Here is an 18,782-nt window from a genome sequence, read left to right as displayed (position 1 = left end):
TGTGTTTGTTTAAATTTGAATTATGCTTTCAGCTACCAACAAGTAGGCCAAAATGAGTATTTCCTGTAATCTCGATTTCATTCCAATCCATTCTGCAGCGTTCCACAGAATTTCCCGCCAAAATAAATTCTGAGAAGTCTGCAGATTCCGTCGGGGTCTTGACTGTACGGGATTTAAGCGGTACAACGTGAATGAAGGAATCTCGAGAGCTCGGCTCTGTGAAGTCTGTGAGGTGTGTGTTTTTGGGCCAGCTGGCATCGACTCTTCACATGTGCGTGTGTGTTTTTCATTGCCGAGGCCTCATTAGCAGAGACATTCCTCTTCTTGCTAATTATCCCAGCGCACATGTGTCCGACACCTGGAGCCAAGATGGCGTGTTGGTAGAGAATCCAGCAGAGCACTGTTACGATCTCCTCATCCCACGCCGCAGTTTTTGAGCAGTACATCCCGAGGACTGTCGATCATCTGCTGGGGTCTTAACATGATGCCCTGAGTCCCCAAGTTACTTTGTTTTCCCATTTATTCACATCTCTCCTGTCCCCATGTTGAGAGAAACTGGGAGCGGCCCTTCCTTCAGCCGAGACTTATTTATTTCACTTTTGGTGTTGAAACGGCTTTTACACTCGCCAAAAATATAACTAACAATATGCAAGCCCAGTCTAGGTGACAAAAAGTAACGCTAAAGTAATGCATTACTTTACATAAAAAGTAACTAGGTAATGCACTTTTTCATGGAGTAACACAACATTTGAATGCATTAGTTTTAAAATGAACTTTCTCCAACACTGGTAGTGGGCCGTTTGTTTGAGCTTGGCAGATGAAACCAATCTTCTCCGACTCTCTTCCCTTCCAGTTCTCCTCTTGGATAAGAAAGCGTCTGCTAATATGACAGATTTTCCGTTGGCGGTAGCGAGGCCATCTGCAGATGAAATTCAAGCCCATGCGAGCTCATTTAGAGGCACTCGTCACCTGACGCGCCGCAGAACTGCTGAACTTCAGCGTATTTCCACGCAGCTGATGAAACGCTCTGCTGTTGAACAGGAATGTGGGGTGTCACATGGCAGTCAGGTGAAGTGCAGTGATTCAGGCTCACTTGAAGTTTGTCACTCTGTCCTTGTCAGTGTAAGCTGAAGCGCCGCTCTCTTTGAGAACTCTTTTGTATTTTACATTTCACAAGAGGTGGGTGTCTGTTTCCTCCGGGTCCCTGCGTCCCGTCTGAGACAGCGGTAGAGCCAGCTTCTCTCCTCACATGTCACCGCAGTCTGGTAAACTCTTCCTCAGAGGGATTCAGGAGAATTAGTGTCGTTTTCTTCCACTTCTGTGCTGTTTTATTTAACACTCATCCATTCGGTTTCACACAGTTAAAGCCTTAAGTCAGTCTCATCCTTAAAGAACGATTGACGGCATGATCTTATTTTTATTCTAGGACTTTTTATAGAAGTTATTTTTTTATGGTAGAGTGTCCCTAAATGAGGAATTCTCCAATCTACTGTTTCTGTAACCTGTCCTGAGTTGGAAAACTCTTCTTGGCTCTTCACGTGCATCTTTATGAGATGTGTTGTTTAAATCCAGACCAGTTATCAGTTTGTTTTGTCAGTTTTATCATTTTCATCCCACCTCGAGCAGCTGCGTGAGTTATATGAGAAAGTTGTTTCAATTTCCCCTTTTTAAAGCTGTTTTTATCACCTTATCACCTTTTAGCTGTTTGTATCACCTTAACAGATGCCGTTGAGCAATGCGACCTCAATGAAAATTATTGCTGTGGCCGCCGGTGGTTTTTCATGACTTGATATGACTTTCAATGACTTGGCGTTCGCCATCACTAATGCTTTTTGCACCGTGAAGTTTTTCCCAGCAATCACAGGACCTGGATTGAGTTACTTTCCCCATCCTTTTGCGTCAGGCCCCGCTGCCCCGGACACCCTGACCTCCTCTTGGCGAAGTGCTCTCCCGTCCATCGTGATTCGATGCTTGTTCCGGAAACATGGCTTTTAAATAAAAGCAGGACTACCTTTAAAAGGCTGGCGCTGAAATCCTCAGGTTACTTGTTCCGTTTAAGGGTAGCACTTGTGAGGTGTTAGCTGTGTGTGTTATTGGTGGTGAGCCTTGCTGCAGGATGATGAGGTATAGAGATCTGCAGGAAGTGAGCGAGGTCGCAGGAGTTGTTTGGATGTCTAGTGCCAAGCGCTGTAAGTCAACACCGGTGAGAAAGCAGCTCAGAGAGTGAACGTCTGTTCAACCTCCCTCTTTCTCTCTGTATTTTTAGCCTCCCTCACAGTTAGATAAACGGCAAACCTTCTGCCTGATGATCTCACGTCTGACCCCATGACCAGATAGATAGATAGATAGATAGATAGATAGACAGAATGATGAACTGATGGACAGATGAATGGACGGACGGATGGATGGATGGACAGACGGATGGATATATGGATATATGGGTGGAAGTATGGATGGATGGATGGATGGACAGACGGATGGATATATGGATATATGGGTGGAAGTATGGATGGATGGATGGATGGACAGACGGATGGATATATGGATATATGGGTGGAAGTATGGATGGAAGGCCTAATGGACTGATGGATGGATGGATGGATGGATGGATGGATGGATGGACTGATGGTGTAATGCACTGATGGATGGATGGGTGGATGGACTAATAGACTGATGGATGGATGGATGGAAGGCTGGACGGATGGACGGACTGATGGATGGATTGATGGATTGATGCATGGATGGATATATGGATATATGGGTGGAAGTATGGATGGATGGACTGATGGTGTAATGGACTGATGGATGGATGGACGGATGATTGGATGGAAGGCTGGACGGATGGATTGGATGGATGGATGGAAGGCTGGACGGACTGATGGATGGATTGATGGATGGATGAATGGACGGATGATTGGATGGAAGGCTGGACGGATGGATTGGATGGATGGATGGATGGAAGGCTGGACGGACTGATGGATGGATTGATGGATGGATGAATGGACGGATGGATATATGGATATATGGGTGGAAGTATGGATGGATGGACTGATGGTGTAATAGACTGATGGATGGATGGATGGACAGATGGATAAATGGAAAGCTGGATGGACGGATGGATGGATGGAAGGCTGGATGGATGGATGCAATAATGGACTGATGGACAGACTGATGGATGGATTGATGGATAGACAGATAGACAGAAGGTAAGTAGGTACAGCAGGTAGATAGATAGTTGTGTAGATAGATTGGTAGTTATGAAAAGAGAATGTGTAAATCATGGCTCTGGTCAGGTCTCTGTCTGAATCTGTTACTGATTTAATTCCCATCACTCTCTGTCTGCAGCTCATAGTCTTAACTTTTCTTTCTTGTATTCTTCCTCTTCTGTCTTCTCTAAAGCGATCATTTGATCTCTCCTGCACTCCATTTTCCCCCTCTTTTTGATTTTTCCATCTGGAAGTTTCATCCCGATGCCAATATTTGTCTTCCTCTGCGACGGCAGGCAGTGACGTCTGTGTGGTGAGCGGTTATACACCGATCCGTCTTGAAGGAAGAGCAGAGTTCAAAATTGAGCCCTGTGTCAGTCACAGAGCGCAGACCTGTAATCCACACAAGATGGCTTTTCAAAATAGTCCACACACTCTAAAATTATCTTGAGATTTTCCCAATACAACTTATGTTTTTTTTTTAGACATAATTTTTTAAGTTTATTGGCTCTCAGCTAAGCTGAACTTTGAATGATAACTGTTGTTTCAACTCAAAAATTAGAAAAGGTTTGAATTGTGAAAAAAAAAAAAAAAAATATATATATATATATATATATATTATTCAGTGGTGGAAACAGGCTTCCTGTTTCTCATTTGTTTGTAATTATTGGTAAAATCTACTAGCAATCTGTGTCAAAATGTTTTGCACAACCATTGTTTTTTATTTTTTTGTACAGGCTAGTTTAATTTGTTTACTAATTTTTCATTTACAATGTTTTTTCCAGTTTTTCACTCTCTCTGATCGAAATGATAATTTCACATTTTTGGAACAAAATGATCATCTCGTTTGTCTTGCCAAAGGCTAATTTCATAGTTATTAATACATGTATTTCTTCTCTCCCACATTTCAGCCCAAGTTCTCCACCGTTGTCTCCTTGGCAAATGTGCAGCAACAATGAAATATCTTTATTTTGGACAAAATTGTAAATAATTATAAGCAATTTTGAATAGATTTATGTTTGTTTTCCTTCTTTGTTTAGGCCATAGTTTTGCAAATGCCATTATTTTTTATGATTTTCATATTTTATTGCTGAAGTCTCGGGTCTGAGATGTGGATAAATAAAACCTAAACATAAAGGGCGTTCGAAAAGTAGCAGAAATAAATGATGAAGGCCTGGTAGAAAGTTTTCCAAAACCGTTTTAATGTATGTGACCTTTTATTTAACAATCTGTTGTTTATAATAAACATAATAAAAGTATCTGTAGATGGAGAAACAGCCATAAATAAAAATGCTAACTCATGGGAAAACAGTCATCCAAGAGCAGCAGGGTGGATAGATGTACTGTATTTACTTACTGATTTATTTTACTTGGTCGGTTACTCTTATTACTCATCTTTTTTCTAATAATTTGTATATGTAAAACAGCTCTCCATTGACGTGAATGGGAACAAATGCATTTAGCTGTTCGCTTCATAAACTGTTGAAGCACAATGAGCTCTCATGACAGCCAAGTGCATTTCTCCATCGCATTCGTTACTCCACTGAAATATTCCTGGCTCATGCAGTTTATGAAAATATATGCTAGTGATACACGCACATCTGCACTCATTGAGTGTGTATGAAAATATGAGTTTCTAATTTCTGCAGTAATCATTTTCCAAGCCGCCATAAATTAGCCAAATAATGTATTTTCATAATCTGCATCTTTAGCTCCAGTATATCCAATTGAGCGTTTAAATGGACTCGTTTGACTCCTCCATCTGTCTGGTGGGTTTGGCGTCCCGGGACTCGCCGTTGATCTCTTTGGGATGATGCTTATCCTAAAGTCTTTCCTTTTGGCTTTCTCTTTTCCACTGTCCTATCTATATTTTCCATCTCTTGTGGTGTACATTGAATCTTTCCATCCTAATTATAGGTGTATTCATATTATAATCAGTGTCAGATTGATGGGAATCATAAAGAATCATTAAGCGAAACCATGTTAAATCCATTTAGTACTATGGAGAAAGTACTAATTATAAGTAAAAGATAAAAAAAAAAGCAGAATTTTCTGGTAACTTTTTTTTTTTTTTTTTTTTGGTCAAATGAACAACCAAATTTCAAGCTTGCAGTGAGTGAGTCTGATTCACACGGATAACTCTGATGAATTAAATGAACCAGCTCATAAGAGTCATTTGTTCATGAATTGTTGTGGTCTCGCTGTATGTTTGTTATACACTAATGAGGACGACGCAGTTGGAAGTCACTTTGTCTGTTTATTCTCAGGAGCATCTTTGCAGAGAACTGAAAGAGTTTGTGAATCATTTTCTAAACCGAGATCACGAGCACACAAACACGCGCCTTGAGCCATCATCAGGTTTACAGCACAAGTAGACGCTTTCTCAGCTGTTTGCCATAGTTTCTGGTGCTCCAGTAAAGGCTTTTTCTGAGTTTTCCGTCTGTGCCATCTTTCTTGACAGTGTAGTTTTAGTTTGGAAAAATGGCCGTGGACAGCAGGAAGATGGTTTTAATCAGCAGTTGAAAGAGTAGCAGTAGACTGTACTGTACTGGAAATGGTGGAATTAAATGGATGGTTTGCATTTTGTCCGTTCCCCTCGCTTTGATTTTCTTCATTCCGTCCGTGTTACGCCAACTGAACATTTACAGAGGGAAGGGGTCGCCATTACTGCAAACAGAGCTTGAGAGCAGGCTTTTCCTAATTAAACAACAAACACAGAAGAAAACATCCAGGATGTCTGATTAGAAGAAGGAAAGCGAGACTGATGGTTATGGTCAAATCAGGCGCAGGTTGAAAGGGAAGGACAATCCCAGATGCATTGTGGGTGACGCACACCAGATGCTCCATCCAGAGGAAACAGAGGCTCTTTAATCAGGACGTGGATCAGGTGAATAGATCCCGCTCGGCTCATTAACCATGTCAGAGCACACGCTCATGTTACAGTCCCAACAATAATCACATTTACTGGGGGAACACAAAAGGAGACATTAGGCAAAACATCTCCATGCAATAAAAGTGAATGAGGATAGATGCTATCAAGCTCCGAAACGTACAAAACATTAGAAGTCTATATACTGCAAAAAAAAGGGCTTCTCAAGGAGTTAATCTTTTGGTTTTATTTTTCTGGAAAAATCCTTAAAGATGGATTTATATCTTGCTTATGTGTGTATTTTGTCATACTGCCTATACATTTGACTTGATTTATTAAAAAAAAAAAAAAAAAAAAAAAAAAAAAGTTCTGCCAGTGCAGTCACTCAAGACTAAATATGCTTAGTTTGGGATTTTATATTTTTAAAGAAAAAGTATCTTCTGCTTACCAAGGCTGCATTTATTTGATCAAATATACAGTAAAAACGGTAATATTGTGAAATAGTATCACAGTTTTGTACGTTTTTAATAACTAAAATGTAATTGATTTCTGTGATGCGCAGCTGTATTTTCAGCATCATTACTCCGGTCTTCAGAGTCACATGATCCTTCAGAAATCAGTCTAATAAGCTAATTTGGTACATAAGAAACATTTTTCTTATTATCAGTGTTGAAAACAGTTGTGCTACTTCATATTTTTATGGATTTTTTTTTTTTTTTTTTTTCAGGAATGAAAGGTTCAAAATAATTGCATTTATTGGAAAAATCTGTTGCAGCGTCACAAATGTCAAACATCACATTTGACAAATTAATTGGCAAAAAATTTAAATAAAATTAAACGTTTATTAAAAAAAATGAATATTTAAATATTACGTTTAGTAAGTATTTTAATTTATTTATTTATTTTTTGTTTTGTTTATTTTTTCATTAGCTGTGTGAAGATAGAACATGAATATAAGTCGATATCCTGCTTTGTCAAATCAGAAATATTGTATTATATGGTTTGTGATAAGTAAGGTATTACATTTTAATAAAGGATTGCACTTTTCAATAACTTCAATAACTAAAGCAATGAAAGAAGAAGAAGAGCTGGTTACACAGAGGGGAAAATATGAAGTGTGCTACATTTCTGAGGTCTGCTGATCTCTCTGCCACTGGCGTATGAAGTGCGGGAGAAGAAGAGAAGCTGAAATTGCTCCCACATGTGCCGGTGGACACCTGATAGTCCTCTCTCCGGGTGGATCGACATTCTCTGTCAGTGACACAGCTGCGCTCTCCGTCTGTTTAACCTCGCCGCACAAAAAAGCCCTTCAGCGGGCCTTCGGGTTGTTTTGGTTGGGAGCGGAGCTCGACATAAATCTCCTTTCTTCCAGGAGCTGACTTGAGCTCTGGCTTTTCTCAGGTGTTCCTCACTGTTATTTTTATCATCTCTGGTTCTCCTGGGTGTTTTCTCAAACGCTCTCCGAAGGGCTGGTCTTTGCCGCGCGGCTGCGTGGATTTGATTTGATCTGGGCTCGTTTAGCATGAGCTGAATCCTGGACGCTGCACTTTGTTCCTCTGCTAAAGAAAACAGGGCACTCTCATGTCGTTTCGCTGGCGTGTGCATGTTTCTGAAGGGCCGCGTTATTGGAGATGAATCTCAGGAACTTACTTGATGTGTCAGAGTAGTTTCAGCAGAGTAGTGAGTCCTAAAGAAACAGGCAGCTCAGCTAGTCTGGTGTGTAACATTTACTGTCTTTGATGATTTAAATAATATATATTTTTTTATGATATGCAAGCTGATATTAGCGCGTATGTTCCTTATAATTCAAGTTATGAATTATATCAAATGTCTCTGTATGGGTTTCTGGTTTATATACAGTATTGTTCAAAATAATAGCAGTACAATGTGACTAACCAGAATAATCAAGGTTTTTCGTATATTTTTTTATTGCTACGTGGCAAACAAGTTACCAGTAGGTTCAGTAGATTCTCAGAAAACAAATGAGACCCAGCATTCATGATATGCACGCTCTTAAGGCTGTGCAATTGGGCAATTAGTTGAATTAGTTGAAAGGGATGTGTTCAAAAAAATAGCAGTGTGGCATTCAATCACTGAGGTCATCAATTTTGTGAAGAAACAGGTGTGAATCAGGTGGCCCCTATTTAAGGATGAAGCCAACACTTGTTGAACATGCATTTGAAAGCTGAGGAAAATGGGTCGTTCAAGACATTGTTCAGAAGAACAGCGTACTTTGATTAAAAAGTTGATTAGAGAGGGGAAAACCTATAAAGAGGTGCAAAAAATGATAGGCTGTTCAGCTAAAATGATCTCCAATGCCTTAAAATGGAGAGCAAAACCAGAGAGACGTGGAAGAAAATGGAAGACAACCATCAAAATGGATAGAAGAATAACCAGAATGGCAAAGGCTCAGCCAATGATCACCTCCAGGATGATCAAAGACAGTCTGGAGTTACCTGTAAGTACTGTGACAGTTAGAAGACGTCTGTGTGAAGCTAATCTATTTTCAAGAATCCCCCGCAAAGTCCCTCTGTTAAAAAAAAGGCATGTGCAGAAGAGGTTACAATTTGCCAAAGAACACATCAACTGGCCTAAAGAGAAATGGAGGAACATTTTGTGGACTGATGAGAGTAAAATTGTTCTTTTTGGGTCCAAGGGCCACAGGCAGTTTGTGAGACGACCCCCAAACTCTGAATTCAAGCCACAGTACACAGTGAAGACAGTGAAGCATGGAGGTGCAAGCATCATGATATGGGCATGTTTCTCCTACTATGGTGTTGGGCCTATTTATCGCATACCAGGGATCATGGATCAGTTTGCATATGTTAAAATACTTGAAGAGGTCATGTTGCCCTATGCTGAAGAGGACATGCCCTTGAAATGGTTGTTTCAACAAGACAATGACCCAAAACACACTAGTAAACGGGCAAAGTCTTGGTTCCAAACCAACAAAATTAATGTTATGGAGTGGCCAGCCCAATCTCCAGACCTTAATCCAATTGAGAACTTGTGGGGTGATATCAAAAATGCTGCTTCTGAAGCAAAACCAAGAAATGTGAATGAATTGTGGAATGTTGTTAAAGAATCATGGAGTGGAATAACAGCTGAGAGGTGCCACAAGTTGGTTGACTCCATGCCACACAGATGTCAAGCAGTTTTAAAAAACTGTGGTCATACAACTAAATATTAGTTTAGTGATTCACAGGATTGCTAAATCCCAGAAAAAAAAAAATGTTTGTACAAAATAGTTTTGAGTTTGTACAGTCAAAGGTAGACACTGCTATTTTTTTGAACACACCCCTTTCAACTAATTGCCCAATTGCACAGCCTTAAGAGCGTGCATATCATGAATGCTGGGTCTTGTTTGTTTTCTGACAATCTACTGAACCTACTGGTAACTTGTTTGCCACGTAGCAATAAAAAATATACTAAAAACCTTGATTATTCTGGTTAGTCACATTGTACTGCTATTATTTTGAACAATACTGTACATATATAAGTGCTGTCAAACGATAAAATTTTGAAGAATCACATCAGAATCGAGTGACGGAAACGACAAATTAAGAATAAAAATCCCTTAATTCGGAAGAAGTTTCTACGCTCATTTAGTAGTTTTAGACTTAGACTTTAGACTTTAGACTGCGAAAAAGGGTTATTGCGAATAAAAGGAGATGGAAACACATTTGGCGAGTAAATTCTTTCATGTGCATTAAAAAAAGTCATGTACATAACTGTGCAAAGGGAAGGCAAACCCTCACCAGTGGATCAATCAAAAGAGTGCTGTTTTCTCAAATACCAGCACGCACATGAGCTCAATCGCAAAAGTGATTTATTACACAAGAACAGTACAAACAAACAAGAAGTTAATATTGAATGAGTTACATTTTAGAAACAGTATTATCTTTTTATTTTTTCTGTTTCGCCAACGAAAACCGTTCCAAATCCAAACCAAGCTGGAGCAGGACATTTGTGCATCTCAGAGCAACACTGCAACACTGTTTTGTTTCTGAATGAATCTCTATCTGAACGAATCATTGGAGTCAGCAATTCAGTGATCCATTCATAAAGGACAAAGGCAGCATACTTTTTGCCTTCTTTTTCATGAGAACGGTAAATTCGGACATTCTACTTTTGTTTCGTACAGTTTTTTGCCTCCTATATTGTAGTAAAGTATGAGATTTCGGATGCAGCCAGTCACTTGCTTTGTTTCTCAATGAGAAAAAAAATTGAATTAATCATTTTAATCGTTTTAATCCAGTGAATCACTTAAGACGGGCTTGCCTCCACCTATCTGCAGTTTTAGTGTCATATTAGTTTATCCATGACCGGTTTAAATCAGCCAAAGTTTTGTTAATAGCGCACACCCTTACTACCATGTATGTGGTTAAAAGTTTGTAATTATAATTCCTTTAATTAATTTATATTTTTAAATATTTAAATAGTCTTGCCAAGGCTGTCTTTGATCAAAAATACAGTAAAACATTTTGAAATATTATTACAATTTAAAGAATTGTTTTCTATGTGACAATATTTTAAAGTGTAATTTACTTCTGTGATCAAAGCTGTATTTTCAGCATCATTCCTCCAGTCTTCAGTGTCACATGATCTTCAGAAATCAGTCTAATATGATGATTTGCTGCTGAAATACAGCTTTGGAGAGCGCAGAAGACTTCTGCTTTTAACTATATTTAAAAAACCTTAATTATTAGAAAAAAAAAATTTCAGCAAATTCAAAATCTCCATAATGGTTTTCTAAATTTGGTGCCAGTGTTCAAATTTGTTACTTGATATTTGTTTTATACTACATCGATATGTATACTTTGTATACTAGTTTACTTATTCACTTTGGAAATTGCCAATAAGACATTGGCTCCGTCCCAAATGACACATTTGAAATGAACTGGCAGCCTTTTTGGCCTTTCCTCACATTTGTAATGTCCATGAGACCGCAGGGTGTCCCAGTTTGTAGGTTTAGGTCTCAGAAGGGCTGTTATGTGATCTTGTTTCAGTGAGCTTTGATGAACATGAGATGACCTTCATGGAAAGGTTAATATGTGCAGTGTTGTGCAAGTCTCTTTGGTGAGAACTCCTGAGCTTGGACAGGAATGTGACTGAATGTCTCAGTAGTAGTCACTGCGGACGCAGTATTATGATTGATTGATTCCTGTGACGTTATTGATGGCGTGTCTGTAAAGCACATGTGAAGGAGCTAATAGTTTACCACGCTCACACATGGCACAGGCCTCACACTCTTCACGTCAACCACTGTTTAGCCAAACTGGATGATAAATGACTCGTTCTCCTCCTGAGCGCAGCTGCAGGAACACTAATGACATCATCCTCACACATCCTCATCTGCTAAACATCTTACATCGTAGGCATGCACCTTAAAAGTGAAGAACACAGATTGGGATAAAATAGTAAGATTGTGACATCATCACTACACAGTACATGCTACAAAAACACGCTACACCTCGTATGAGCATTTATTTCGACTACTGCAACAGGCTGGCATCAATTAGTCTCTTCATAGCACAAGAGCAACACGTGCATGTGGTAACAAAGACTTTTTTTTGGACTCTAAGCATAAATACTTCATAAGGAAGTAGTTCAAAGCAGCCTAATCTTGCTTTAATGCACTAGAACAAAATGACTTGATAAATGAAAACACCACTTAAGATGTTAAGCATTTTTTTTATAGATTGTATTATGAATATAAATGTACTGTTTGTGTTTTTGTAAATTAAAGAAATTAGAAAACTAGAAAACATTAAAAACATTTACATATTTTTTTTAATATTAATAAACATATAATAATATTTCAGTGGTACAAAAATAACACTGTAGTGAAAATTAATCTCTTAATTCATAAATGAATCTAAATTCACTTGTATCTTTTAACAAGATTGATTTTCAATGTATTATTGGAGATCCTGTCAGCAGTCCGAATCAAGATTTCAACAGCGTTGTGTCAAATTTGAATGTTGCTGCTGTAATAGTCACAAAACGTTTTGTCCAGCTGTTTGAACAGCATTACTGATGAAAACTGAAACTTGATCACCACTGAATGAATCTCTGAAAGATAAACATATAACTCATATAATTTGATAATGCATGGGAAATGATGTGATGTTATCGTGCACCTCAGTGTGTTTTCATTTCTAAGCGCAGGGATTTTAGTGGTGTGTGGTTTTGTTTGGCAGGACGGTGATGGCTGTGAAACTGTGAAGTGTGAATCAGATCAATATCATCTTCCAGTCAGACTCTGAGTTTCATCTCTTCCTGAACGCTGCAGTCTCTCTCAGGACGAGTCTTGCCAGCGTTTGTTCAAAGCCATGCGCACACATTGAACAGGTCGTTCGGTGCCTGGCCAAGGCCGGTTCACGGAGGGAAGACGAAAAGGACAAAAGGGGAAAGGAAAGGGAACGGAGAGAGAGAAAGGTTGAGAGTTCACACAGACTGATGAATGTGTGTGTTCTCATCTGCAGACAACACACTCAAACGACAGACCAGGGACTCCTGGCACGTCTGCCGTCTTCATCTCTCGTTCCTTCTCACTTTCTTCTACCTTTGATTTGTCGTTCTTTGGGCTTCAGACTCAAATTCTCAACAGGGATGCACTGGTTTTAAATTTTACCTGAAAAATTGCAGACATTAAAATAAAGAACTTGAAAGAACTTAGACATCACAACATGATATAAAATAAAAAATATATATATCATATGTATATATGTATATAGTTTTAATATTTTGTAATTATTTATTTTGTGTATTTTTTATTTATTTTGTTTTGTTATTTATTTATGTATTTTACTCCACAAATATCACTTTTTTTTTTGCAAATCACAAAATAATTATACATTTTTACATCACACTGTACATTATAATTATGTGATGCCTTAATTCACTTGTAGCATTTATAAAAAAATTTGTTAAAGTGTTTTATTTTTATTATTTCATCATTTTTACACACAATACTGTTATAACATTTAGTAAGTACAAGTTAATATCTGCCAAGGTTATTCATCTTAGCATATTATTAATTATAAGTTATAAGCCATAACATTAAAAATAATTATCATGAGATTTGCTGAAGGTTACATTTAACAGTGTTATTGAATATTAACTTTAAGTGAGCGTTAGATGACGGCAAGAGAAACAAGCATCTATAATTAAATATTCAATTAAATTCAATGATATATGAAAAATGTTTATATATACAAGATATAACATATTGAGTAAAAAGATCTGAACCATGTTCTGTGATTCATCTCCTGCACGTCCTCTTCCCCGAGGCTGAAGATGTTTGGTCCTCATCCAGCTACCATATTTCTTCCTGGATGTGGACCAAAGACCTCCATACCTTCCAGATGAGGTCTGATGGAGCACAATATGTCCCGAGAGCTACGTCCCCCCTGAGGGACATATATCGAGAGCCGTCCGTGTGAGTGGTTTTATGTGCTGGGCGTGTGCACGCTTGATAGATGCCTGAACTCCAGACCTCATCCAGATATGCCACGAGGACGAGAGACTCAGGGCGTTTTACACGAAAGCTTTTGCTCCGTTTGACGTCAGCGCTTCGATCGTTTGTTTGGCGTGAACTCGGGTGCTGAAGGAACCACACCTGAGTCTGTCTGAAAACTAATCTAGGACACAAGATCTTCTGAAGATAGCCACTATTGACAATTAAAGGGACAGTTCACCCAAAAATGAAAATAAGCAAGTGGTTTACTCACTCTCAAACCAGATGACTTTCTTTTTTCAGACGAACACAATCAAAGATAGAACTTTAAGAGAACAGTTCTTAAAAAGAACCATTTCCACTTTTTTAGAACCTTCTGTGCATTTAAAAGGTTCTTTATGGAATCTTAGATGCTAATGAAGAACCTGTGGGCCATGCAGACTAATGGATCTTGTCTCTTAAAGTATAACATTCCTGAGTCTTTAGTCCAGTTGTTATTTCCAGAGTCACTGTTGGCAGTTCAGGTCGGGATGACCGAAGCTAGAGGAAATGATTCGTATTGGTGTGAATGTGTGTGGTTTGACTCCTCCTGAACTAATGTGGAGATAAGATTCCTTTTGGATGAAATCAGTAGCTGCTCGATCCAGACTCAGATGTTCTCCTCCACACCCAAACTCACATTACCTCCTTCCTCTTCAACACTTCACACTTTTTTTGTGTGTGGTAAAGTGTGTTTTAAGATGTTTAATTGAGGGGAAAAAAACTGTTGTTAAAGTGTAGTGTTCAATCAGGAAAAAGATCATATGTTGAATGAAAAACATTAGGTCAAAAAAAGAATATAATAAAGGTACCAAAAGTGGGTTTTCACAGTTTTTGGTTCCTGAAAGATCCTTTCAGTAATCAGTTCTTAAAAGAACCTTTTTCTTTTCTTACTGTGAAGAATGTAAAGAAACTTTTTCCACTGCAAGAATCTTTTGAGGAATGAAAAGATTCCACGGATGTTAAAGGTTCCTCATAGAAGCGTCAGTGTCAGTAAAGAACCTTTATATGTAAGCGTGGAAGATGGAGGTTTACAGTTGAAGGTGGATATTTTTCTTCTATCGATCATGACTTGATAAAAGGCTTGTTGCTGTAAAGCTCTGCTGCAGAATGCATGGTGCTCATAATAATAATAATTAATACAGTATGTACCTGGAATGAACAAAAGTCACTTTCCTAAAGAAGCTAATGCATACGTGTCCAAAGTTCATTTGTGGCATGAATGAAGACAAAAGTTCCAGCAATCAATATTTTTGACAGATATTTTACACAATTTTCAAAATTAATTCTATTAATTCATAGTCTATAACAACATAATTTCAATATAAACATGATTTTTCCATAAAATGTATGCTATTTTATGGAAAAATCATGTTTATATTGAAATTATGTTGTTATAGACTATGAATTAATAGAATTATACTTTTTAAAAAAAGTCTTTTTATAAGTTTTTTTATTGTTACTTGCCCTTTCATTGTTGTTCTTTGTGAAAATTACTAGCAATGTCTGAATGGAAAATGTTTCATAGTTAGTTTTTTTCAGTTTAACTCCTGATTTACTCGCTAAAGCCATTTTTTTAATGCTGAAATTTTTCAAACTTTTCAGATTTTTCCTTGATTTTTTTTTTTTCTTTTATCTTTACAACTATTTATTCTGAATTTCGTATCACTTTTTTTTTTTACTTATTTCTTTTTAAATGACTTTAGGAACTTTCTTTTAGAATTCTGAATTTCAGGCATTCTATCGAACTCTATTTTTTCGTCTGTATTTCTGTATATTTAAAGTCCATTTTTTTAAATGCATTTTGAATAAATAATTTTATTTGATTTTATAATATGTATTTTATATTTATTTCCCATATATTTTTTTTAAGCATTGAATTATTTATTTACATTTCCATTCAATTCATTTGCATTTCCATCTTGAAGTTTTGAGTTCGATAAACGCGTAAATGATTTTTGCAACTCACGACTGTTGATCCACCATCTAGACTGGCACAAACCAGACTGAATATTCAAGCTGGTCCCTTCAGCAGAGTTTGACCTTTGACCTTTCAGAGTAAATGTCATAGTTGTGCAGAAGTTCACAGTGTCTTCAGAAATCTCTGTATCGAACACAGACAGGCATCTTTTCTTCCCAGCTTTCAGAAGCAGGGTTATGATGTCCGAGTGATTTAGCCATCTGTCGTTCCCATCACAGACAGGCCCTGATGTGCCTGCTATCACACGCTCAACTTTAAAGGACAGGAAGAAGAGGCTCTTTTAGATGTCAACATGGTTCAAGACAGACCGCCGCCAGACATCTGCTTTCAACACAACCCCTACATCTCTCTCAATCTCTGTTCTGTCTCTTCATTTCAAAGCAGTTTAAAAGGTAGTTTGGCTAATAAGGTTAGCAGCCAACTAGCAGAGGATTATTCACCAAAGTCATTCTTTACTTGTATTTGATGCTTAGCAAGTGGCACTTTTCGATTTTGTCTGGAAGCATGTGACTTATTTTATCAATGAGTCAGGACTTCATGAGTGTCTCTCTGTGTCTCTACAGTGTGTCCAGGGTCATCAGGGTAATAGAGACTCTCGGGTCCTTTGGGTCAAAGATGACAACTTGCTCACTACTGGCTTTAACCAGGTAACTCAGACGGTTTCTGTATACTTAAACGTACAGTTAAAGGATTAAAGCATGATTATGTTTAATGTAGTGTAATGTGCACTTATCACTCATTGATAATGTGTTAGTAATGGAATGTAAAGTGTAAGTGTGTCTGTGTTTGCAGATGAGGCAGCAGGAAGTGAGACTCTGGGACAGCAGGAAGTTGAGTTCGTCTCTCAGCTCGGTGTCTTTGGCCACCTCCAATGCGTAAGTCAAACACAGCAAAGTGTGATGGGATTTGACTGATTGTCTGTGGTTTGTGTAGCGAAATTTGTTGCAGTCTGCATGTGTGTAAATGCATGTGCTCGACGGAAGAAAAACCTTGAGCATCAATGACCACATTTACATGTATATAGTTCATTAAATCTTTTATTCTGAAAAAAATAATAAAAAATAATAATTATCAATGCATTTTTCTCATATCCTTTAAAACGGAAAAATGCATGTACTTTTTCGGATGCTTACTGCCGTATGCATATTGACTGATATTCATTAGTTTAATATTGAATATTTAGTGGGATTTTTTTTTTTTTTAAATTTAAGAAATCAATACTTTTCTTCAGCAGGGATGCATTAAGTTGATCAAAAGTCACTGTAAAGACATTCACAAAGTTGCAAAATATTTTTTTATTTCAAATAAATGCTGTTCTTTTGAACTTTCTGTTCATCAAAGTATCCTGAAAAATATGCATATTTCACGGTTTCCACAAAAATATAAAGCAGCACATCTGTTTTCAACATTGTTCGTTATCAGGAATATTTATGAGCAGCAAATTAGCATATTAGACTGATTTCTGAAGGATCACGTGACTCTGAAGACTGAAAATCAGCTTTGAATCACAAGAATAAATTACATTTTTACAGTATATTCATATAGAAAATGGTTATTTTACATTGTAAAACTATTTTGACATTATTATTATTAAGTTTTTACTGTGTTTTTAATCAAACAAATGCATCCTCAAATGAGCATACCAGACTTCTTTCAAAATCAATAAAAAATCTGATTGACAACTTTATGCTGAACTGAAAATCTGATTATGTAGTTCACATACTGTAATATAATGGAGCACAGTTTAGTGGTGACTTAGGAATATGCTTGTGCATGTGAATGTGGTCTTTGAAAGAGCTGGTTCAAGTCTTTCAGCGTTGTGGAGTTTATTTGAGGAGCGTGGCTGTACGCTCTGATTGTGATGGCGGAGGTCCATCAGGAGGCATCCCATGTGCCTCGGCGCTCCTGCAGCTCACACGCTTGTGTCGGGGCAGTGCTACAGCAGCACCTCTGTCTCCTCTCCTCTGGACAGCGGGGCGCTTTGTGCTGTGGTCCGGCATCGCTCAGCCGTAGAGGTGTGTATGGAGCGACTGGAGAGGAGATTTTCTAGCATGAACACACAGAGGTTGTTCTCTAAGAATGCTTTGTTTGAATAGGTTTTACACCGTAGGGTTTTAAACACCCAGCTCTTTGGGTCTGGCCTGGTTTCCTCTGGGCAGGCGGATGGAACCATTATTTTTAATAGTGATATATGCACCATTGTAGGAGATTATATACGATCCATGAATGTGTCACAGGATCTCAGAAGCTTGTTTCAATAGGCAGATTGTGACTTTATTTGACTTGGACTGAAAGATGTGAGACATCTCGCCTGGTTGGAGGAGGCGTGAGGTATTTGCCATTGCTGTGTTATTGGTCGACAGAGAAGAGGCAGATCATCTGGAGTCAAGCTGTCTGACATTCTTACATTTTCCTCACGTCAGCACCAGTTCACTCCTAAAAATAAAGGTCCCAGTGACCCTTTCCCCACCAGAATTGTGCCAATGAAGCTGAAGCCCAAAACGTGTGTGCTTCCATATCTCATACAGTAGCTTTTAAGGTTAATAATGTCTTTAATTTCTTGGCCTATTTTGTGATGTGCATCAATTGTTATGTCAGAGGCACTTTTCACTCACTTCTGTTCAGCTGAATTGATTGTAACGGAGGGTCCGCTGTCTTTAAAATCTCATGCACGAGGCCAGCAGATGTGAACGAGGGCTTTATTTTCAGCTGTCCGATCATCTTTCCCTGTTGTGTTTTCCTGCATCAAATTGTCTTTCAGCTGTACACGTCAGATCTTGGAGCCGTGTTTGTCTTTAACCTCGCACTACTCTTTATTTCCAGAGTCTTATTCTCCAGGGCCGCCGGCTCAGAGCCGAGTTTCTCTGGCTTAATTGCGCGACTGGTTACGGTCCAGGACAAACTGGAATAAAGAAGTAAATTGGGGGGAAAATGCAATCACCACTTCCCTTTGCTAGCAACAAAACAGGAGGTCAGCTGTTAGAGATAATGCTGGATCCTGATCTCAGGGTACTGATGTGGCACCGCATTACATCAAGTCAGTTGAGCTGAAACCCTTTTGTTTGCTTTTATAACAATGTTATGGTTCATGCCTGTTTTGTGTTGTGATTTACTTTGCAGCCGCACATTGTGGTACGATTGATCTTTCGTTACGAGCTGTTTTTCGAAAACAGACGGTTATGTTTGCAATAGTTTTGGGTAAATTGGTGTTTGCATAAATGGTCA

At 38.2% G+C, this 18,782-nt stretch overlaps 1 protein-coding gene across 1 annotated transcript in view; it reads left to right on the top strand.

The window, feature by feature from the left end:
• Positions 1-18,782, top strand: part of LOC127955535 (coronin-7) — a 107,938-nt gene that overhangs the window by 23,028 nt on the left and 66,128 nt on the right. The window contains exons 8-9 of the mRNA XM_052553467.1: positions 16,121-16,204; positions 16,350-16,432. Coding sequence (XP_052409427.1) covers positions 16,121-16,204; positions 16,350-16,432 — 167 coding nt within the window. The remainder of the gene's footprint in view (positions 1-16,120; positions 16,205-16,349; positions 16,433-18,782) is intronic.

Source organism: Carassius gibelio, chromosome A3 (genome assembly GCF_023724105.1).
Source record: "Carassius gibelio isolate Cgi1373 ecotype wild population from Czech Republic chromosome A3, carGib1.2-hapl.c, whole genome shotgun sequence".
NCBI classification, from domain to species: domain Eukaryota; kingdom Metazoa; phylum Chordata; class Actinopteri; order Cypriniformes; family Cyprinidae; genus Carassius; species Carassius gibelio.
The sequence above is the reverse complement of the archived record's forward strand: the minus strand, read 5'-3'. Positions and strand labels throughout refer to the sequence as shown.